The following is a 13115-nucleotide window of genomic DNA, read 5'->3' on the forward strand; positions in this document are numbered from 1 at the left end:
AGAGCGCCAACATTTTCTAAATATGAGGGTCTGTTGACACAGGGCCGCATGGTCTGTTAAGGCTACTGCAACTACAGCGGCAGTGCAGCATGTTTGATACTGGAGACCTGACAGACTGTTCACTTTCAGCCATGCATATGTGTGTGTTGATACTTTGCAGTATTTGTATACATAGATTAACACAGTTTGTCTGAATAAGTGTAACGACGGAGAAAGTGCTGAAAAGGACAGAAGCACACAGTTTCTGCCCTGTGAGGCCACAGCTCTGGTCATTCATGTTTGTCAGAAACTGTGAATTCTGCTCCCAGTCTTGGTATTCCTACTGACTGGACTATCGGCAAGTCTGCAGGCTGATTTTATAACAAACTACAGTTAAAGTCCATGCATTTTGATTCCCTTTTAGACCTTGGAAGTGTACATCACAGATGATTATTCCTTTACTATTAGTGAATTTCCCAAATTCGGCATCTCAGCCTTGGAAACAAAGGGATTCATTCCTAGATTTTTAGATTATTGTTAATAATGTGCTAATGTTTGGTACAAAAAAAGAGATTCTCAGAACCCAAGAACCCCATCAGTCACTAACACAGCTGAGGACCCTCAAATCAACTTAAACTGACACAGCATACCTAGCAACTTTCCTTTCTATAACACGCATCAGTCCTTTAGTCCAAAAATGAACCTTTCAGCAACGCGTACACCAACATATATACAGGGGGAAAAGACATTGCACACCAAACCCCCATCTAGCTTATCAAGCATGGTGGAGGAGCCATCATTGTTTGGGGTTACTTTGCTAACTCAGGCTTACAGTTATTGAGTAACCAACAAGTTCACTCATGAGTTCATACAAAATAAAATAATTTATTATATAATATGTTCAGGGCTATAATCCATGCAGTGACTGCAAAAAAAAAGTGCATCCACAGTAGATCGGATGAAAATCAAAGACTGGCCGTGTCACAGTTCTGACCGTAACCCTGAGATGCAGTGGCATGACCTGAGAAGAGCTATTCCAAATTCACTCACCAGGAATATTCTCTCCAGCTGGTCTTGGATGTCCTTCATCCCAGGAAATGCAGCCACTCCTTGGATCATCTCAATGAAAATGCAGCCCACTCCCCTGGAGGAGAAAATAACACTAATTAAAAATCCTGTATTTCTTTTCAATGTGTCCTTAAGCCTTTCATAGATGCGCTGCCTAAAATAAAAGCACATTGGAATAAAGCATCATTGGAAAACGTCGTAGAAATGTGACCGGTTTGTCCTTTGTTCACATGTAATTACAGTCTGCAAAACACTAACTGTTTAATCACCTCAACAAGCCTCAAAGTGAAAGTCATTCTGAGGCTGTATTGATTTCTTTTCTTCCCGAGGGCTGTTAGACTGTAAATGTAGGTTGGAAATCTTAAAATATCAAGTCCACTTCAGTAGGGAGGGAGAATGGCCAATGTGCGTGTGTGTGTGTGTGTGTGTGTGTGTGTGTGTGTGTGTGTGTGTGTGTGTGTGTGTGTGTGTGTGTGTGTGTGTGTGTGTGAGTGCTGTCGATGCTCGTTTGTCAAAGAGCTATTTTTCTGACAGATTCCCTTCGTGGCTCAGTGCACACTCCTTCTCAATGCAAGGAGAGAGAGAGAGACATTACCTGAAATTCATCCCTCAAAAACTTCTCCATTCCTTCCATTTTACGGAATGAAAATGCTTCATCTCCATGACAGAGCTATAACCTCAGCATCCAGTATTTCTGCTGGAGCGTAGAGAACTATTCTGCTGCCTGAGGTGGATATGTGATACGGGCAAAGGTCAGCTAAAAGAAAAAAAAATAACACAAAACAATTTTCATCTGTGTAGTTATACCTTTCTCTCAGTTTGATTCATTCCTGTCATTTTGTCTGAAATTGGATGATGTTGTCAACAAAGCCCTGACAGGTTATTAGCTCTAAAGTTCTGGTAAAGTTACTGACCCTCCAGCAATGATGTCTCTATTCTTCACACAGGTAAGAGGAAATAGGCTGCTAAGGAAAAGTGTGATTCGATCACGTTATCTATTGGTTTTATTGAGAAAACACTGTCAAGGTACAAAAATGCTAATAATGAATGCATACAAGTCAAGAACAACAACACTGGACCCTGTGAGTATCAGGACCTTCATCAGAGATAGTCTTTAAGGATATACATAAAACCTTTCGTGACAATATCAGCTTTCTGCACTTTGCTAAATAATGCCCACTATTAGAAACTGAAGCCCACTATTACCAGTTCTCAGTGTAAACCTGTATAATGTTTCCATTAGTCTTCTAAATCAGGTTTGTGTCTGTCACGCCATCAGGAGTTTGTAATATTTTTCACCCTTCTTCAACCCCAGAAAGCTGGAAGACCAGTACCATATTTTTTGGTCAAATTTTACTCAACTCATTCTTCTTGCTTCCTCCACTTCCGTACCATTGATTCATTAATGCTGAATTCTCTTGGAGCTGCTCTATTCCCATGTTGTTGCAGTATATTAATGACTAACCTCATATTGTGGATGGATTATCTCAGTTGTTCTCCTGACTGAAGTTTGGTCCGTTTACAGCATCCTGCCATGCGATTGCATTTGTCCCTAACCATCGGGAACCCTCACGTTAACTTTTATCGAGTGGAAAAGTGTTAGCCTTCATCCTCCAGCTTCACTGTTTATGTTATGCTAACATAGCTGTGCAGCTAGCGATCACATAGCACATCATTATATACCAGCTAGCCCAACTTCAGTAACCCTACAAACGTCACTGCTGTTTAGCTTTCTGTCTTCATTTATGTTCGAAGTGATAGCAGAGCTGTACGTTTGAATGTTTCAGAAATCTCTCAGTCAGAACATGCTATATCATGTTTAGGTGGAAACTAGCGAGCTAACTTCCTGCTAACTTCAAAGCGGACGGCGTTTTGGACCCAGATTACTCCGCGAGGCTCCTGACTACGGTAGCCGTAACCCTCCGACAATCCATCAAACGTTGCGGCTTCGTGGCTTACCAAAGTTGTACTAAAACATTTTTGACAGATTTTTGAGTGCCGTGTACCACATAAAAACGGTTCGAGGTCAGTAAGCACAACCAGAATTCATACATAAGTTGCACCGGATTATACGGGCACGCTGTCGATTTTTGAGAAGATTAAAGCATTTTAAGTCCGCCTTATAGTGCGGGAAATACGGTACATTTGTTTCCTTTCACAGTTAGTCTTTTATGTAGAACAAGTGGTGCAGGCATGCAACTGACTCTTTATATCAAGTGTAACACTTTCTTTATGCTGTAAATCTTTACATAAGGTAAGATAAACTTTTATTAGTCCCACAAGTGGGAAATGTGCTTGGTCACAGCAGAAAGTGGACAGTACAAATTAAGAGTAGCAGTAATGAAGAAAAAAAACATACATGCTTTAACATGTATGTGTATGTCGAAACACGGCGCCTCCCTCTGCTCGATTCTGTTTCTGCATTTATTTTCATCTGACTATGAGTATGCTGTATGGTGTTTTATCACTGCTGTTACTGTAATTAGACAGTGTTAGAGGTGCTGTGACTGGAGCTGTGGGTAAATCAGTCACTGGAGTGGACTGCACCCCTTGAGTTATAGTACACAGAAAATTAGCCTCAGTAAATATCGGGCTCTTTATTCAAAGACAGTAAATAAACAGATATGGCTGAGAGGTGATTCATGATGTGACGGGAAAGCAGACAAACAAATACGTCAAGCATCACACTGCAAGACACATTTCCACAGCCTGGATTTGGGTTGGATGGACTTCATTGATCCTGAGGTAGAATTTCATTTGTAACTAGTTTGATAAACAAGGACACAAGTACATACATGACAGACATTAGCTGGTTTAGATTTAAAACAACAGCTAGGCTTGTGTAATATATTTCAATATTTCATGGTACACACACTCACACACCCACACTCATATATATTAGCTATGTCACTAAATATAAATTATAACAGAAATCGTTATCTTTAACTGCGATGGTTCTGGTATGATATACAGGGGGCGCCCTCAGAGTGAAATGAATAACCGTGACTGAGCTCGTTCAATTTGGCCCTCGCCTGTTTTTGTGATTTTAAATAGACATTTTCAGGAGTAACTTGTCATTGGTAAATGCCCATAACCTTGAAGAACTGTCTCTGGCTGACCAGTTTTCATATGCAGTCAGTGTTGACATCAAAATTATTATTTTTTTCATCCACCATCATGCGCAAGTCCTTCAAATGGCCTGTGGGCACAGCTATTTCTTTGATTAAAGCAGGTGCTGTTATAGGAGGGTTTCAGTAAAAGTGAAAAGAAATCTTTTTGTCACAGAGTCAATGAGGTACATAGTCTCCTCCTTCAGGCCCACCTCCTGGCCCCGAAGGAACCCACAGTCACCAAGTGAGACGCAAACCTGGCTATGAACCCTGGATCATAAAATATAGAGCCAGAGCCCAAAGTGTGTTAGAATGTGGGGCTGCATACAGCTCATGAGAAATCAGCAACGCTAAGCATACCCTTATTATCCTCTAGGTCAGGTGACAGTGACAGGAAGGACCAGGAAGCTCAATATGCAGCCTACTCACAAGCTGCAATATGCCTGTAAAGTTACTGAAAGTAAATGTCTTTTAATAATATACACCCTGTTTATATCCTGATACATCCTGATTGTAAAGTAAAAATGATTTAATGTAAAAAGTTGTGTAAGAAGTTTCTTTTTTTATTTTTAACAAAAGTAAAAGATCTTTGATCACGTTGTTTACCTGTACCGTGCTGCTAAGCCTTCTGGCATGAAACTGCACTGCACAGAAAAAATCAAAGTCACCTTTAACAGATCCATCACTCTGACATTTGTCTCGGACAAACATACTGTGCTGTACTTGCATCCTGCTTTTAAGTTCAGAGACTTTCTGAAGCCTCTGTTCTCTGTCTAATACTCAAAAATCTCTCTCTGTAACTGGGTACACACACGGGCCATTCAGACGTTCATTTGTGAGTGTTGCACTCTGTTAGCTAGCAGGTGCTGTGGAAATGCGACTGACTTTTGGTTTGACATGTGCACTGGGTGCACGTCTCTATCCACAACTACATCTACAAGTTTATTAAGGCCATAAAGTATTTTGCAGCCTGACTGGAAATTGTGAAAGCAAGTTGCAATTAAGCATGCTCCTTTGCATCATAGCCTCAAACTCTTTCATAGCTAATTAGGAAAGCACAGGGGACTATAATCATTTAACACGCTGGGAACTGGAGCCTTGGCCAAACACACGTCACGACAAACGATGATGAGCTTAATGTATATCAACGAGACTCTGTATCTGAAATGTTCAGGTGGAAACATTCCAAGATATTAAACTATAGTGTATCAGTACTTTGCTTTACTTTCAAACACTTGAAGATTTCTGTGTTTTTTAAGATCCGCAAATAAACAGACACCACGAGCAGCCTTGTCCTTTCAGATGGAGCTGGCTTGCAGCGCGCCATGAAATAACTAAACCCGTTCATTAATATGTGCACGGTCACAGTTGACTGATCCATTCGTCGGCTCTGATTGACAGGTTAGACTGTAAATGTAGGTTGGAAATCTTAAAATATCAAGTCCACTTCAGTAGGGAGGGAGAACAGCCAAGGTGCGTGTGTGTGTGTGTGTGTGTGTGTGTGTGTGTGTGTGTGTGTGTGAGAGAGAGAGACGTAGAGAACTGCTGCTCTGTGAAGTGCTTAGGAGCTAAGGAAGGTAAAAATAGAGCCATTCCTTGCCCCTTCTTCATCACATCCTCACTCCTCACAGCCTCTCAGCTACAGTCACTCATGATGGATACTTCTTCTGGCAGGAAGACAGATCTGGACAACCTTTTGGTCCTGCAAGGAGTGGTTCTTCATGGATGACTGCTTTCTAAGTGACCAGAGGTGAGTGTATGCGAGCATGTCACAGAGTGAGTCTCAGTGGAATAGAAGACCCTGTGGATTTGTCCACCTTCAAACGCCCTTGAAACAGACACTAGCGCGCTGTCTTTCGGACCCCTACACTCTGGCTGCTCTTTAATTGGACACTGCAAAACAGGGTTCTTGGGATTTCCCTGCTGACTGTGTGTCCAGACAGAGGGGGTCACCATGGCTCACCTAAGACCAGGTCCACACTGGGACAGCCTACATCTCTCTTATTCCTCACATTCCAAGACGACATGTTTTTTCACCCCTAAAACCGAGTGCAAACATTATTTATAGAAATGCTGTCATATTCCTCAAAAATAACCCATTAAAATAACATTAATGATGCTAGAAGCAGTTTGGCTTTTGTGAGAGTAGGTGTTATAATCTAGAGCATAAGTAAAAGTAGAAGAAAGCATTTTCCCTAAAGAAAAAATGCAAATGTAAACTGTACATTGGAGGGCCTGTTGTTCTAGAAACCACAGCAGCCATTAATGCAAGTTCATGTGAGTTTTGCATTGGATTCACCTTTCACATCCAAAAGGACAGACATCTTTAAAAAAGTAATTTACAAATTACAAACTGGTAACTACCATCAAACGTGCTGACATTCTGTACCTTAGTTAAACAAGGCAGTTCAAACCATCTTTGACAAAGACTGAGGATAAAGTCGGAAAAAAAACAAAAAATATTTCAGCCCTACTACCATTTTTATCTCTGTAGGATAGCAAGTCTGCTCAGGCTCGATACATGAAGAGTTCGATTATTACATTTCAGCAGTTGTTTCATTCACATCTGCAGCAGTTCTGTCAGTGTACAAAGTAAATGTGTGTGTCTCACCAGCATCTGATCCAAACTGGGAGTGTGGGGCTGGAAGTCATGAAAACAAAACTAAAGAACAATCAGCAGAAACACTGAAGGGAGCACGGCCTCAGGTTGGGATAAGCCACCAGTAAGAGTGTTTTAATTGGTTTTTGTCTGCTTCATGAATTGGGTTCCCCGATCTATATCTCGAAGGTTTCTATGTGAATAAATCAAGGATAAATTACACACAAGGGGTTAGATGCTAGGAGTACCCACCACATGTCCAGGCAGGTGGAGTAGTCTGTGGATCCCAGCAGGACATCTGGAGGCCGGTACCACAGGGTCACCACCTCGTTGGAGTAGGTATGGCTGGGGACCGACTTGGCCCTGGCCAGGCCTGAGGGGGAAGCAACAAAACAAGTCAGTCTGAGAAAGCATTATCATTGAGTGACCTTCAGCAAAACAAAGCCTACAGCTGGAGCCAGCAGTCACACTCCCTGCAGCTGCTGACATGTGGTTATACAGACAGGAAGATATAGAGTACGCAATAAAAGTCAAGATTTGAAGGTCCTGTGTGGAGAAAGACAGTCATCAAAACAACTTAAACAAGAGAAGTAAGAAAATGAAAGATTAGAGAATGAGTTTTCAACATGTGACCAAAAATTTGGTAAACAGGAAGTAATACAACCGTTACACTAATGGAGTCCTGCTTATTTGGAATTTTACACCAACAGTAGCAGTAGTAGTACTTTGTACCTGAATATCCAAACAAATATCACTGTATTAATTATAAGCAGTGGCTTTTTTTCATTCCTTGATGGACTTACTGGTCCACACTCAAACAGGACACTGTGCCCCATCCAAATGAAATAACTGCTCAGGAACTTGACAAAGAGCCTCCAAACTCCCAAGGTCCGAGTCAAGATTGATATAGGACACTGATCAAGATGCACCAGGCGTCCAATCAATCACTCAAGCCCTGTCACAAAACCCACAGGACCGTTTTTTACCAACAAATGTTGAGGCAATATTTTAGAGAGAAGAACTTAATTGTAGATCATTAATGTTTAATGTTTCCCTAATGAAGATCTTGAAGGCTGAAACATTGCCTCATTAAAATCTTGTGAGCTTCCAATTCCCTTTGCTTCCTGTAGACTCACTGAAGCCATCATACAAACAGCTCCTCTTGTCAGACCTGTCTCTACTCTGACGTCTGTACATTCAACTGTGACAAACCTGAGATTGCCTTTTCAAATAGAAATGATGATGGACGGCCTTCGACGTTTCACCAAGAAACCGTGCAACATGAATATCAGTCATATGAACTCTTTTGTCCAGTGAATCACACATAATCAGGGACGTTTGGCACCAGGCTATGGTTTAAAAAAAAGGGGATTAAGGAATAGATGCACGAGCTTCTCCAGGTTAGGTCATAGGTCCCTTTCTAACATTTATCTATGCAGTGACACAAACCCAGTCCTCACATGGCGGCTAATGCTAGAGCAGAGTGCAGATGCAGTGAGCGTTAATGAGGCTGATGGCATTACCTCTTTGTCTCATCCCAAGTGGTCTGAGAGCTTAATTAAAGCATTTAGCTTAGTAAAATAAAGGACTTCCTGCCCTGCTGTTAGTCCCCTGTGTGTGGGAGGAAGAGGGGCAGAGAGGAGAGTAAATGAGAGAAGGGGGGTATTTAACATTTCCTTGTGTCAGAACACCCACAGGAGAAAGGAGTTTCAGCTGACATTCATCGTGGCCAAGCTCTGTAATTTCCACACACTGATCTAACACAGAATAGACAGCATCGAGCCGCTCGCACTGAGAGGCTATCAGATCCGCTGCAGGAATCCTGCGTATGTGTGTACGTGGGGGGCGGCATTGTGGAGGCATGAATCGAGATAATATCTACTCATCGTAAGAGAAGGTACAGGAGGAGGAGGATGACCTGTTTGTATCAAGGAGCAGGAACAAAAGAAAACCCAACTGTCTGGTTTCCTACAGTTCCCAGCATGCCTGTCATCAGTCTGAAAAAGTATCCCTAATAAGGCAAACAAAACAACATGGTGCTGGTTCTGTACGGGTTAAACGATGCAGCTGCTGTCACAGACTACAGAAGCTTTGTGAGCATTATTGGGAAACTTTGATCTGTGACAGCTGTTTTCTTGCAGGGCACCTTCTGTTCTTGTAGATTAATAAAGCTATCACAAAACTGCAGTTCTTCTAATGGCCACCTGAGGCTGGCTACAGACATGAGTGGACTGTTTAAATGCCCAACTTTACAAACAAACATGTTTACAGCCTGGCTGGCTTCTGATGGTCAGATATGCTGCTTTGCCTGTGTTTTACCTCCCACCGTGTGACCTCGTCTGGGAGGCACTGGGTAGCTTATTTTGGGTATGTGAGTGTAGCTGAATGGTGTAGTGATAACACTACTGTCTTTGGCCTGACCAGGCCATGCATCCAGTCAGGGTCCCCAGGCTAGCCTATACTAACCACATACCAACAAGAAGCGGGCAACTGGAACATGGAGTGAGTTTATATATCCAAATCAGGTAGAAGCCTTTTTCAATCGTGTAGGAGGACATGAGCGACTTTTCCCTGATGTCTTGCGGATGAGAAGTTGCGTTAACCAAATCCCTCTCTGTGTGAGGCGGAATGTCGGCAAAGCAGTGCTAAGCACCAGAGAAACGACCTCCTGCAGATGAGCAAACATGCCACGTATTGCCTACCACTTCCACATAGCAAATATATGTCGCTGTGCTGTCTGGGCCTGCTCTTTGCTTGAATCAGGATGGGATTCAACACCTCGATTTACCATCATTAGTTTGTTTTCATACAAATGATTTTTATTCTAGCTCCCCACGGACTCGCTGACTGATTTTCAGCTTTGCAACAACATCACGACCCAAGCACAATGATCGATCAGGCAGAATACACCAAATAAACTTAATTCAATCCCAGCAACAAGATTGTGTAATGAGCAAGATCCTAATCAGCTGTTCCTCCTCCATCTCACTTCGCACTAACAAAATTCGGTGCAGTTTTCCACCCACAGACACTTTGGAGGCGACCAGAATGTTTCATCACTTGCTCACTCGCCGACTTGCACGGGCAAGAATTCAATAGTGATTTTTACAATGTTAACAGCCTCACAATCATCTATGTGTCTGCAGATACAACACATTTTAGTTTTCTTGTTCATGACCACAGTGTATCTGAACAATCTTCGCTTGTGACAGACAGCGATATCCCACAATCTAAAGCAGTTCGGCTGCTGTTCTCGGACTGTTCTGACATCTTGAGCAGGATAGCGGCATGGAAGACACCGAGACCTGACCTTCCCCTTTAAAACCCCATGAATCTCATTCCAGCGGAGCATTTCAGAGCCCTGACCTGGGATATCAAACACACATACGCACATGGACCTTCAGCCACCTTCATCTTCAGTCATGCCACAGCTGACCTGCTAGCCTGTCCAGGCGGTGACCTGGATGAAGGTCAGCGGTGAATTATACATCACTATCTGACACAACACTAGGGGTCATCAAATATATGGTAGAAGAGCTGGGCTGGAAGACTGGGAGAGAAAACAGAATAAACAAGCAAGTCAGGGAAGGATTAAAATAGTCTCTGTCCCCGGGGGGTAATCAGCCCACTGTTTCACCTTTTGAAGTTCACTTGAATTTTAAAGGCAGTTTGTAGCTTCTGCCTGCTTCTCCTCCTCCAACTCCTTTAAAATTCAGCAGATTAAAAGATTTACGACATGCTGCCAGCAGCTACTTCAAATACTGGGAGAGATAATTCCACTGAGGAAAAGACAAACACAACAAAATGCAGCGTTTGTTGCTAATTTAAATGTAGACATCCTGCCGTCAGACTGCAGACACACATATAACACAGGTCTACTCAATGAATGTTTAACCTACTCTGAACCCATTCATATAAAGCTGTCATCCTGCTTCTCATCACAAGCAGAGCCTCCTCTCTGCAGTGTAGTTTTAATGCAGTGTGCACATTAGTTTGAACAGAGGCCTGCAGTTTGTCCTGTGTCCACTTCAAGCTTGGCTCCGTGTTAAAATGCCCAACTTCCACCATGGAGTTAGCATCCTGATATCTGTCTGCTAAGCTTCAGAGTCACTGAGCTGCATGTTGCAAATTTGTTTCTGTTGGTGGAGACTTTTGAAACACTTTTAAAGGAATTATCTGACAGATACTATGATCTGCTGTTTCTGCGTGTCGTATATTTGCAGCAAGCTACCGAACTGTGCGGTCTGAGCCAACCCTAATGGTTAAGATTTTGGTAGGATAATGGGAACGAGGTGCCAGGATTTATTGAATAGAATAGAATAAAATAGAACAGAATAGAATAGAATAGAATGCCTTCATTGTCACTATACAGATGTACAAAGAGATACAGAGCATCTCCTACTCAGCGCAAACATCTAGAGGGGGGTGCGCACAGTTCTGCAGCACTTTGAAGCACTATTGAAACATCTGCAAACACACGTGGAAGTACAATAAGTAAAGGCAATATTGGGTGAGACTACCTTTATTCTTCAACATAGCATGAATTCTTAGACAAACTTTGTTGGATGTACTCTGTCTTGTTGGTATTTCTTTAAGTATTTCTTTGTGCCCCTTTCCTGTTAATCTTCAGGAAACAAACTTCCTTCAACTCATTCATGTCACCTAAAAGCTGTAAAGCTGTTTCTCCATCACCTGTTCAGCTCTGATGATTCAGTAAGGACATTCCTGGTTTCATCCAGGACTGATCACACAAAGTGGCGATAAACTTCAGCTGATCATTGATCAGTTCAACAATGTTGCGGTTCAGGCTCTGGGAAGCTCAATCTAGGAATGGTGGAATTGCATTTTGTCCTTTTCTATCCAGGTATCCTTTTGCTGCACAGATCATGTGTTTGGGATCATTGAAGTTTTCAAACACCTTCCAGATGGTATATCAAAGAGCATTAAAATCTGATGGTGCTTTTTATGATCATAATTCCACCAATTTTGACAAGACTACCAACACCACTGGTTGAACTGCAGCCTCAGACACTGGCAGACACTCTCTGTTGTACCTCCTGACGTCTTCCATGCATAATAACAGTTTGAAATAACAATTTGGATTCAACCTACTGCCAATGATTTTAAGTCCAGTTCTTGTGTAAATTGACCTACCTCATGTCCCTGTTTCCCTTCCTTAAGGACAGCTCTTGATAGCAACCTTTCCACTGACAATTTCTAATGAGGATTCATTGAACCTCGTGACTATATGGATTACCGAAGAGCCAGATGAATCTCTCGGGTCTCGTGTCAGGTCTTTGCTGGATTTTTTCCTTAATTCTTAAAGACATGACCTTGAGTTACTCTTCATTTGCTGCAGATAACGTTTTAGGCCTGCCACTTCCAGTTTCCTAAGATATGTCAAGTTTTCAGCTAGTAGTCCTTTAGGAATCACCTTGTTGGTGTAAAAACTTTAGTTTTTGCCTGTCAAACTCTGTTATCTTGCTATAGGTTCAATTAAAGATGTGTGAATAAATTATGGATTTTTGTCATTGGCTGGTAAAATTCGCTCTTTGCTAAGTTGTCTGTTATGTGGAGATGCCACACACAGCCTACTTTAAACTTAAGTGGGCTGGAGATTCCTCTAGAAATGCTCAGATAGAAGAACTGGGCTGATAATGAGGGAAGAAGCAGCCAGTATCCAAAGGAATACTTTGACAGACCTCCAGAAATCCTGGAGAACCACTGCTCCACTTTCACTTGCTGCTCTAAGACAGCTCCTTCAAAGCAGAGTGGATGCTCTGAACAGCACTCCAGTCAAGTTTTTTAGGGTAAGCGGACAAATTAAGCAATCCACCCTCCCAAAAATGACATTCTTTTATGGACTTCACTTAATAAGTCTTTAAACATATACACTTTATTGGAAGGATTTGATATCACGAATGGTTTCATAGAAAACTCTGTGCCTCTGTTAGATCCCTAAGTCTTTTATGTTCATGTGTGCGTCTGCACCACCTGCCATCAGTTCATTTCCCAACACAAAGTGGACTGTAATGAGTCTCTGCATGGTAGCTGCCTACATGAAACCAGTCCGGTCATTACCAATGCACACTCGCCAAACCTTTTTTTTTTTGCAGTTTAATTCAGTTTGGTTTCAGGTTTGGATTGAAAAGCAAACAAACACCAGTCGTTTGGATTCATCTATCAGACTTCAAAGGACCATCTGCAACCTTCAAAAACCCACAACCAAGTGAAACACACAAACACGCACACACTGATGCCGGTGCTGTGGCGAGGCGCTGGGTGGAACAGCTCACTGGGGAGAGGCAAACAGTCTGCTCAGGATGCCTGCGACATTCCTCCAGCTCCATTGTCACATT

At 42.2% G+C, this 13115-nt stretch overlaps 1 protein-coding gene across 3 annotated transcripts in view; it reads right to left on the bottom strand.

The window, feature by feature from the left end:
• cdk14 (cyclin-dependent kinase 14) overlaps window positions 1–13115 on the bottom strand; it is a 222456-nt gene that overhangs the window by 87670 nt on the left and 121671 nt on the right. For all 3 annotated transcript variants that reach the window (XM_039619836.1, XM_031742665.2, XM_039619838.1), the window contains 2 exons: window positions 7009–7129; window positions 1030–1123 (listed from right to left, as the gene is read on the bottom strand). In XM_039619836.1, coding sequence (XP_039475770.1) covers window positions 1030–1123; window positions 7009–7129 — 215 coding nt within the window. The remainder of the gene's footprint in view (window positions 1–1029; window positions 1124–7008; window positions 7130–13115) is intronic.

The sequence above is a fragment of the Oreochromis aureus genome, linkage group 11, assembly GCF_013358895.1.
Source record: "Oreochromis aureus strain Israel breed Guangdong linkage group 11, ZZ_aureus, whole genome shotgun sequence".
Lineage (NCBI taxonomy): Eukaryota > Metazoa > Chordata > Actinopteri > Cichliformes > Cichlidae > Oreochromis > Oreochromis aureus.